General features: G+C 35.1%; 1 protein-coding gene across 1 annotated transcript; it reads right to left on the reverse strand.

Annotated features, from left to right (window-relative positions):
* Positions 1 to 6410: 6410 nt before the first annotated feature.
* Positions 6411 to 8332, reverse strand: LOC106343454 (non-classical arabinogalactan protein 31). Its single transcript, XM_013782673.1, has 2 exons — positions 7348 to 8332; positions 6411 to 6923 (listed from the first exon to the last, which is right to left on the reverse strand). Exons 1-2 carry the CDS (start codon positions 8270 to 8272, stop codon positions 6613 to 6615), a joined length of 1236 nt encoding a protein of 411 aa, XP_013638127.1. The 5' UTR covers positions 8273 to 8332; the 3' UTR covers positions 6411 to 6612.
* Positions 8333 to 11365: the final 3033 nt, after the last annotated feature.

The raw sequence follows: 11365 nt of genomic DNA on the forward strand, positions 1-11365 counted from the left end.
GAAAGCCCACGTGGTCTTTACGAGGAAAACTTAATTCTTCTTTACGAGGAAAATATAACCTCGCTAATGGACGAGGAAATGGCGACGAATCTTCTCTTACGACAAACGTATAACGACAAAACGCCTTTTATCGCCATTTCCTCGTAACTCTTCTTTTACGAGGAAATAACGACGATTTTGGCCGTCGTTAAATTTATGTTTTCTTGTAGTGGTACTATATCATTCTTGTCCCGAGTAAATGTCATGTTCTTTTTATGATCTATCGGTAAAACACCCATCCCAGTTTATTGATTTAAAAATGAGAAATAAAAATCATATTTTCACTTCTTTTCTATGGTTACCATTTATCTATAACATATAATTGCTTGAAGGAAGAAGTATTTGATTGGACGAAGGTTGTCGGGTATGTGGTTCCAGGTTTGGATCCAGTGGTTACGTGTCGGGTCGGAGTTGTGGGTGGTTTGTTGCTCTCAGTGGTGCAGCTCATACTGTTGTTGTGGCATCTCGGAAATGGAATTAGATTCGATGAAGCATATCTCTATCTTGGTGAATCCTCCGTTGAGATGATAGAGAGAGAAAAGGAGATAGTGTGTTTGCTAATAAGCTTTTGTTTCGGTTCAGCAAGAAAAAATGTTTGGTTGACTGTGGGCATTATTGAGTCGTTGAGTCTCTTTTCACTGTATTTAAAAGATTACCCTTAGTTTGACTAATCAATTAGTTTTAAGTTTTAGGGATAAATGTCTCACGTCGGAAGTTGAAAGCGATCTTAGTAATATATAAGAAGGATATGCCAATCCAATTATAACCAATTGGTTTTAGGTTAAAAGTTCATTTAGCTTAACATGGTATCAAAGTCCGATCCAAACAATCCAACTTGATCTATTATCGATCCAGTCCGAAGTCGGCCATCGATCCCTTACCAAACATACAGAAATTGATGCTCAAAGGACCATCATCTCGAAAAGGTATATTAGAGATAAAAGTCTCACATCGAAAGTTGGAATGAATCCTAAATAATATATAAGATAGATAAACCAATATAGTTATCATCAATTAGTTTTAGGCTGCAAATTCGTCAGCTTAGCATTAAGTAATTTAAAATATCACCCAGACATTAAAATTTGAATATCTGTTTAGCCGCTCTCTTTTAAAATATGTATTACATGACTGAGTTATAAAATTGGTGGACTTGTGTCGTAGCTTTTTCATGTTATGTTTTGTAGAGCATTTTTTCTACACTTGTTTGTGACTCATCATTTTGCTATGGTTTTAATATAGTAATAAATGATACATGCAGCGACTAAGTCCTAACAAACGATATAATTTCCCCAAAGAGCATTCAATTTCCTCATAGGAAAATGTTAAACTAACCAATTATATTTTACATGACAGGTACTGTGTGTAGCGTAAGTGTGTGACCTTTTGGTCAATATAATAAGTATTACCCGAAGTGATCGTAAGGTAAACTAAGTGTGACTGGAAAGCTCTTATATTTTTTTAGCGATAATATTTTTACTTTCTGTTCAACTTATATGTTTGCCAATCAGGTAAAATTAATTTCCATTTGGCTTACGCTCACCACTGTTTAACTGCTGGTATATATTACACTTTTTTTATCTCTGTTTCAGAAGTGGAAAATAAGTTACACCTGATTTTATTTTCTTTTTGTTTTACTCTGCTATTTTTCTTTCTAGTTATTCCACATTTATTTTTACTAGTTACTCTAAAATCTACCTGTCATACCCTAAATTAATCTAATATCTACGTGTCGAGATATATATCGACAATGAAATCTTATCTTAGAAATAATCTAATCATTGGGTTGACTAAGAAAAATACATCTATGAAAACAGTCCAAAGTCTCGCTATTTTATGGAGAAAATATTGGGCTAAAATCATTGGGCTTTATAAAATTAATATTAAACCCCATTATTTAATTTATTATGATTTCTTGTGTGAGTTAAGAAACCCAGGCCGTTAGTGTGGACTGATTTGGGCCACGTATTGATTTAAAAACAAGGACACAAAACATGGATTACCTTGAACCTGAATCTAATGGTCTAACCAAGTAACCAGAGAATTTACAACCCAGCTAACTTCTTTAAAAGAGCCACATGTCGACCACGCGTGAAGCTCAAGCTATGAGCTATTGAAACCCTTTGAAAACCTTAAGCTTTTGGTTTCCAACAATCTGACTCAACTTTGGTTCAGTTTAGTTGTGCGGAACATTATCAGTTGGATTAGAAATTATTAAATCTATTATGGCTTTGAAAACAAGAACACAAAACATGGATTACCTTGAACATGAATCTACTTGGCAATAATAATATAAGTAAATTTTAACATGCTATTAAATGTTTTAAAATCGTTATTATCACATATGCATTATTTAAAATCTTACAATCGATTTATAAGCCATTAAACTAAACTATAAATTCTTAAACAATATTTTTTTCAATTTTATGATTTATAAAGTTTTATAAACATTTTAATACTTTTACAAATGATTTATAAGGCTTAACAATGATTTTATAAACTCTTATAGTTTCTTCTAGTTGTTGAGATGAAATAATACATTGTTATTTGTGATATTACGAAAATATGAAGTAAATAAATAAAGCTTTATAAAGGAGGAAACACATAAAATTTATTTATATTACTATTGCCAAAGATCAAATAATTTAAAATTTTTAAGTTATATTATTAAATTGTAAATAGTGTTGAGAATAATTAATTAGTTTAGAAATTCTGACATTCCTGCTTAAAGTATGGTGTCAGCCATCTTTTTCTCTTTACCTGATTTCTGAACTTTGAGTCATATTTTTTTCTGTTTACGAAAAAATGCAGGAGTCATATTTTCGTCACGAATAGCGACAAACGTTAACAAATTGAAGTTGAGGGTTTCTTTCGTCAAATTTTTAGTTGAAGATTTGTTTACCATCCATTTTTAGCTGAGGGGTTCAGTTACTAAAAACTGTGATAATAACAAAAAGGGTTTTGTTGGCAGAGATTCTTAGAGCATCTTTATCGCGAGCAAAAAAGGGTTGCTTATGGCCTGGGCCCCACCAAAAACACAAGCATCGTTACTTCCGCATGCAAAATAAGCACCGAGATTTCTTCGTTGCTTGTACTGTTCACGGGTCCACCAACACGTGGCGGTCCGCGATTGGTGCGCTTTTTAATTCTTTTTTTTTTTTATTCAGACAAAAAAAAAATTAAACAACCTTTCATGGTTGCTGGGATAATGATGCTCTTAGAACAACCGCATAGGTGCTTCTATAGAAGAGTCTCTGACTAGAAAAAAGTATTAAACAATTAAACAGTAGGAAAGAGGAACATTGAAAGAAAGAATAGTCTCTGAATGAAAGTATTTTCTATTGTTTTAAAGGAGCTATGAAGCCACATGTCTTCTTCTAATTCACATGCTTTTATTTTACACTCAATTTAATTATTCAACCAAATTATTAGAGCATGTTTATTATAGGTCTCTTAGGTTTGGTCTCTTAGCGTAATATAAGATATTGTCTCTTACCTTTTAACTAAAAAAGCTAAGAGACGTCTCTTAGAACATGTTTATTGTAGGTCTTTTAGGTTTGGTCTCTTAGCGTAATATAAGATACGGTCTCTTAGCTTTTAACTAAAAAAGCTAAGAGACGTCTCTTAGAACATGTTTATTGTAGGTCTTTTAGGTTTGGTCTCTTAGCGTAATATAAGATATTGTCTCTTACCTTTTAACTAAAAAAGCTAAGAGACCGTATCTTATATTACGCTAAGAGACCTAACCTAAGAAACCTACAATAAACATGCTCTTATATCTCTTATTTAAGAGACGTCTCTTAGTTTTTTTAGTTAAAAGCTAAGAGACCGTATCTTATATTACGCTAAAAGATCTAACCTAAGAAACCTACAATAAACATGCTCTTAATATAGTAATATGAAAGACTCAATGTTGAAAAATTGACCACTAAATGATGCTCTTAGTGATGTCGGTATTGATCAAACAAGGAACATCCTAGATTCCTAATAAAACTGAAAATGTGAAATAAAAGTTTGACCAATTTTTTTTTGAACAAACAAGTCGATCAACTAAAACTACTTAGACCACGATTAACGGTGGTTCTTAAAGGGGGTCTTAGGTTAATTTGCAATTAAAAAAAAATTATGAATTAACTTAAGCGTCGGGTCTTAATTAGGCGAAAGAAGGATCGGCTCTTGGAAGACATGTGTTGTCGTTTGCATGACTTTGTCTAACGGATCTCTCCACCAAATCCGTCGCCGCCCTCCAGAAACTCTCCTTCCTCGCTGCGGCGTCGGCATGGCTTGGGCGGCCTTCCACGCCGTGGAGGTCGTTTCCTCATCTCGATTCGCGCACAAGAGGATCGGTTACCACGCGATTGCTCAGTCATTCAGCAATCAGACGCCGGTTCTGCTTATGATCACGAACCAGCTCAGGAAGGAAACAGTTCGAACGAGTACGAGGTGAGTCTCGCTCAGGAGTGTTTGGCTAGGATTGGGACTGATGATCTAGCTAGGGATTTGACCTCTGAGGTTTTCACTCTGTTAGGTAGTAGTAAGGCTTTGGTTAGAAAGAAATCTATCGGTGTAGTTTTGAGAGTTTTCGATAAGTATTTTGATGATGTTAAGGTTTGTTTTAAACGTCTCGTTAAGAATCTTGAGAGCTCTGATGCGCAGCTTCTCTCATTTTCCCTTAGCTCAAGAGTTTTACAAGATTCTCTCATCTGATGCGTAGTCCATACTAATCGCAGAGAGCCTGGTTAGTTTTTCACTCTTCTAAGTTTTATGTTCTGTTATCACTCTTTATATGGGTTTGTTTCAAGCTTTTTTTTATAAAAATGATGTAGATGCGCTCCTTATCATTGGTTTGCCAAACGGTCCTGCTGCTCATTTCAAGTTGTCATATCTTGTTCTAAGGAAGGATATCAAGGTATGTTACCAAACACACATTTTGTCTTCTCTTCTCTACAAGTAGGAGTGTGGATTAGTGAGTACTTGATTTTAATTGCAGAACCATGAAAACCTTACAAGCCATGAACCGGAGCTGGTTTTAACAACTTCACAACTCGTTTAGGAAACTGTGTTGGGAGGTAAACTATATATAGTTTTTTGAATATAATCTTTATTGTCTTTGACTTCTTGTGGCTAATGTTATTGCTTGTGGTTTCTCTCAGGTTTTTTCAATCACTCTTTCCTCAAGAACCTAACTTCCGTGGTAGGAGAGTTGTAACGTTCCATAACCAGCGTGACTTTATATTTTTCAGACACCATCGGTAAACATAGTTTCACCCTACTCTTCTAGATTCTCCTAAAATATGTATTGAACAAAATTGCAATTCTGTTTTTGCGTAGTTACATATTGGACATAAAGAAAGACAAAAAGAGTGGTGCGAAAGGAAAAAAAGGTGTTGCTAAAGAGAGAGTGAAGGATGCTAGACTGGAGCTAGTTTGGGTTTCTAGAGCGCTGCTTATTGATCCTACTTTGCTTGGTAATTTTTTTTTTTTTCTTAAGAGCATCTTTATCCAAAGATACTAGAGGGGTTCTTAGCATGTGGGTCCCGCGTAGGACCCATTTTTTTTTAAGAAACCGGTTACCAAAACTACCAAATAGTAGTTGGTCCTTAAGGGTTTCTTACACTGTTCGCGGGCCCCACTGACACGTGGCGGACCGCAATTGGTTCGTTTTTAATTTTTTTTCTAAATTCGAAACATTAAAAAAAAAAAAATTAAGAAACCACATTTGGGATTTCTGGAATAATGATGCTCTAAGAACTTTTTATTTAAGAACCTATCATTGGAGCAACAAAACTAAATGTTTCTTGACAAAAGTTCTTAATATACATTTATTACTAAAATATTCATTAAAAACCCTTAATAGGGTTGTATGGTTAATCATGCTATAGCATCTTTCAATTTAAACATTGTCCTTTTTTAACTTTCAGATGTGAAGAGAAATTATGTCAGACACGTGGCCGACAATTCCACAGCAGATTTTTCTCCGAATCCAAAAAACCGACTGGAAAGCAGAAACTAGAAACCCTATTCGATGATTCCCTTTCTTTATCGACATTATCACTTTCGTTGTAATCATAATTTTTGTCTGCAGCGTAATTATATTTTATCATTTTAATTTGATCAAATAATAGGAAATAGATACAAGTTGAAAATCCTACAAAAGTTAACTTGCATCTAGATTTATTGTACAATAAATTATGCCTTCGTCTCTGTATAGTATAGGTTTCGAAATACACATGGATTCACTTTGTTTTGTTCAATTATCATTAAATGATATCATCCCATTTCAGTGATCTTGAACATTTTATTTTGTTTCACTGAATGTATCATTAAATGATATCATCCCATTTCAGCGATCTCTCAGCCTTCAATAAAACCGATGATCTTCTTAAAGCTGGCGATTTTTATTCAAACGAAACCCAAACGACGTCTCTTAAGGACACATTCATAAAAACACAAGCATTTAGCTTAAAACTATAGCTAACATTACAATTCGAACGCATAAAGACATAACTCTCTGTCTCCCTCGAACTCTTTTGAGCATTACATAATCAAGAAAGTAACAAAGCATCATCATTATCTTTATTTGGCGCAAACCGGGTCAAACGCAAACGGTCCAACGTTAAAGATACCGTAGATGAGCTGGTTAATGACCACCGCAGATTTCCCCTTCCTTTTCTCCGGCTTGAGTACGGCACCGACATCTCCACGGAATAGCTTTGACACTTTGTGGCATTTGTAGTCCTTTGATTTCACAAGATACACACGACATCCTCTGAAACCGTAGTTTGTCACCGTCTTCGGGCCCAACAACAAGAAGTATCCGTTCTTGTCCGTCTTGGTCTCCGCGACTACGTTCTTCTTGCTCTTACACAGTAGTCTCACAACAGCACCTAAAGAAATAATTAATAGATAATATCGTTAGATGCGTTTTTGGACTAATGGAACTAGTTAGGTGCTTTTTAACTACTTTCTTTGGGCTTCACGAAATTTCTGTGACAGACAATAAAAACAGTGACTGATGAGTGCAGAAGTAAATACTTTGGAAACGATATTATAGTTTTCGTACCGGTGGTCCCACTTATGATGTGTTGAAATTTGAATTATTTTTCGAAGTTTGCGTCATGATTTGATATCAAGTACGTATTGTCTTACAAATATACGTGTACAGTATTGAATAAATGCGCATGCAGACCAGCACGTTGAGACGTTGACTTGTTTCAGATACGATGAATTTAGTGTGTGTTTATTTGTGTATGTGTAAAATAAAGAACCTATGTGAAAAATACTAGTAATAATTAACTAAAAATTTCTAACCTTCAACGGGTTTGGCGCCAATGAGTGAATCGGAAGAAGCGTACTGGCAGCTTTTGCAGAAGACCGTACCCTGAACGGCGATTAGGCTTCTGTTGAATTTTGGCGGGTAAACCGGTGGCCTCACCGGTGGCTTAGCTGGAGGGGAGACTGGTGGTTTGGTTGGAGGAGAGACCGGAGGCTTAACCGGGGCTTTGGTCGGGGGCTTAACAGGGGCTTTGGTCGGAGGGTAAACCGGGGGCTTAACCGGAGGTTTGGCCGGTGGTGAAACTGGTGGCTTTACTGGAGGTTTGGCCGGTGGTGAAACTGGTGGCTTAACCGGAGGTTTGACTGGGGGCTTAACTGGAGCTTTGGTCGGAGGGTAAACTGGTGGCTTAACCGGAGGTTTGACTGGGGGCTTAACTGGAGCTTTGGTCGGAGGGTAAACTGGAGGTTTAACAGGAGGTTTTGCTGGTGGGGAAACTGGTGGCTTAACCGGAGGTTTGACTGGGGGCTTAACTGGAGCTTTGGTCGGAGGGTAAACTGGTGGCTTAACCGGAGGTTTGACTGGGGGCTTAACCGGAGCTTTGGTCGGAGGGTAAACCGGAGGTTTAACAGGAGGTTTTGCTGGTGGGGAAACTGGTGCCTTAACCGGAGGTTTAGTTGGGGGCTTAACCGGGGATTTGGTTGGAGGGTAAACTGGAGTCTTAACCGGAGGTTTAGAAGGTGGAGAAACCGGCGGCTTGACAGGGGCTTTTGCCGGTGGGTGAGGGTGAGGGTGGTGGTGATGGGGAGGATGTGGGTGGTGGTGGCCGTGGTGGTAAGGAGATGGAGCAGGGGCAGAGGAAGGCGTTTGGGTCACATGGTTCACTTCTTCAGTGAAAGCACAGGAAGTGAAGAACCATATTGCAAGGAGACTCAACAATACACTCTTACCCAAGAACCCCATGTTTCTTTCGTATTTTGCTTCGTGATACAAGTTAAGACGAGGAAAGGTTGTATTTATAGGACAAGTCTCAGTGTCGTGAAATAATTCAGTTTTCTAATTAATAAATGAAATTCTATCGAAATCAATTATACTACTGCAATTTTAGTTATATCATACTCATTAAGAAAATACTTTAAAGTTTTCACACAAAATCATCTTGCAGTTTTAATTATAAAATATATTATTTTATGATTAACTATTTTCTACAACTTTTAGTCAATCACAATTTAATAAATATAATTATTTTTAAAGAGATTACAAATTATCATTATTATTTAATAAAAATAGAATTAAAATGTAAAATATTTTTTTTTGAAGCAAATTTTTTTTTAAAACATGGATCCTTTTTTAACCAAAAGAGTATTTGTTCATTTTTTGTTAGTTTACCACTATATTTGTTACTAATTTATTACCATCTAGAGAAATCAAAGCTCTTTGATGTTATAAAGAAGTTGACATTGGCTAATTCTTAATTCACACGTTCTTCTATAGAACAGTTTATAATTAATTCTAAATTTTTCCATTAGATGCAATATATACACACAAAAATTCAGTCTAAAGCTACACTCTTTTTCGTTTCCCCTAAACATCCTACACAGCTCATCTACAATTAACTGCTGATGCTATCATAACACATTGAGAACTATGTAATACAAAAGTCCTTCATGCCCAGCAAGCTACTATATTCAAATTTGAATCTATCATAATTGATTTTTTTTCGATAACGGTGGTATAATTCCAGAGGTTTTTTAAGCCTAATGACTAATCATCAAGAAGTCCATAGAAATCCGGGTTTTCTTGCTATTTAAGGCGTCTATGGGTACCCATGAGGAATCGAACCCATGACGTAACCTCCAGCTTAATGTCTTTACCACTAGGCTAGACCAATTGGTTGTCTATCATATTACGCTTGACTCTTTTTTTTTTGCCGGTTGTCTGTATTGTTTTTTTTTTCTCTGTCCAATAGTATAATTTAGTTTCAAACGTCTAATCGATTCACGAATATAATAGGTAAATTAAATTGTTACCGTTGAGGAAAACAATATTTTGTCCGGAAAGAGACATGTCACGTTACATGTTCGTGTTACCTGCAAAAGTATGGGAAACAAGATAGACTCGAATGATATTGGTGGAACCCCTATAATAATTGTTATTTTCAAGTTAAACCTATCTTTGGATACTTTGGTCTAACGTCTCCGACTCTCGCTATAGATACAACATAATTATAGCCATAATTGTTAAAGATGTTTAAATTGGATAACTTGAATATGTATCATCACATTTACAAAGTCGACTAATCATTATTGTTGTTGGAATGATTCTCTTTGCTTTTTATAGATAATGTAGAAATATGCCTGAAATAAATATGATCGTGAACTCATCACGTTTTCCTCCAAGATTTATGGGTACTTTGGTGTTCGGCTGTTCGGTTTTTGGCCTTGTATTTTGTTTTTATGTACGTAACAGTATACTCCATTTGATGAAGATATGGATACTAATAAAAGGTTATACCGTCTCTACATACAATTATGTTTTTTAATATACGAATTATCTATTTTTGTATGTGCTAACTATTTGAAGTTTATCCATATAGCTTTTCAATGCTCAGTTTAAACGATTAAGAGAAAAATATCAAATACTATAAGGATTAGAAAAACATCATTATTCATACACCGAAATATATTTCAACCAATTGAAAAATAAATTAAAAAATATTATTAATTTTGCATTGAAACTCTAAAACAATTGAAAATCCCCGCTTGTTCTTCTGTTTTTCTAAACCTTATAGTATTTGATATTATTCTCTTAATCTTTTAAACTGAGCTTCGAAGAGCTATGAAACATATGGAATAATATTTAACTTTAGTCAACTGGATTTTATTACTAGAAGTTTCAAGGCTATATTAATTTGATCTAGATCTATCCTTTTAAGAGAAAGTATTTTGGAACTGAGTCCCTACCGATTGATGAAACAAGCTCACGTGAAATTCTGCAATCAATTCGTCGGAGCAAAGCCAGGAGCGTATCCTGGAGAGCATTATCGATTGTATTAAATATTTTGTTTTTGTTTTATTTTAACCCAAAATTATGTTTGTATATTTTTTTATAGAAGTTGGTTAGATATCATAGATTTCAATATATTAAGATCCAAATTCAGGATTATCAGTTCAGTATAACTATTATTTGAATTCCCTAATGTCCTTTTAAATCCAATTAAGTTTCAACAGTAAAAGAATTTGACAAATTATTAATTTGTTAAAATGATGTTTAAATAAAATATTAATGAAACACAATAAAATATACTCCATCCGCTTTAAAACGATCTATGTTTTAGAAAAAAAATGTTTTGAAAGATAAGTTTAATGAAACACAATAATTTTTTTTTTTTGAGAAAGGGCTCGCTGAAACGCAATATTAAATACGTTTGTGGACTGAATTCGTATGAAGTTCCATGTTTGTGAAGTTAAATTACGTGGACTGAATTTGTGTCTCAGTCGGGCTAAGGGTAAAATCATAGGTTACGTTTTTCTCATGTATTAGTAATTGATGTACGAACTTGCTTCCTAATGATAAAATGCAAAATCGACGGTCGATTATTATAGATGTTTTTCGTCTATGTGAAAGGGATTTTATCGTGGACGGGTGGAATATATTATATTAAGTGCTGTGCTTTCGAGCTCGGAGGGATTTGACCTTGATGCCTCGTAGTAGGCATGGGCATAATATCCGTAACCCGAAATCCGAACCGAATCCGAACCGAAAAACCCGATCCGTATCCGGACCGAAATATAAAAAATATCCGAATGGATCTTGTAAGGTGGTACACAACATATCCGAACCCGAAGTGTTATTAACCACTAAACGGCCTCCTTTCCTTTTAGGAACCGCCTACAAAAATATTTAAAGTAAGTAAATAGGGACAAGTAAGTAATCGACATTATAAAAAAAAATATTAATAAAAAAAATTACCTTTTCAACCATCTCGTTTATTTGCAATAGAGACATGTTGGTTGAAGCTCCCATAGAGTCGCCGTCATCAGAGAGAGGCTGAGA

This window comes from Brassica oleracea, chromosome C5, assembly GCF_000695525.1.
Source record: "Brassica oleracea var. oleracea cultivar TO1000 chromosome C5, BOL, whole genome shotgun sequence".
NCBI classification, from domain to species: Eukaryota; Viridiplantae; Streptophyta; class Magnoliopsida; order Brassicales; family Brassicaceae; genus Brassica; species Brassica oleracea.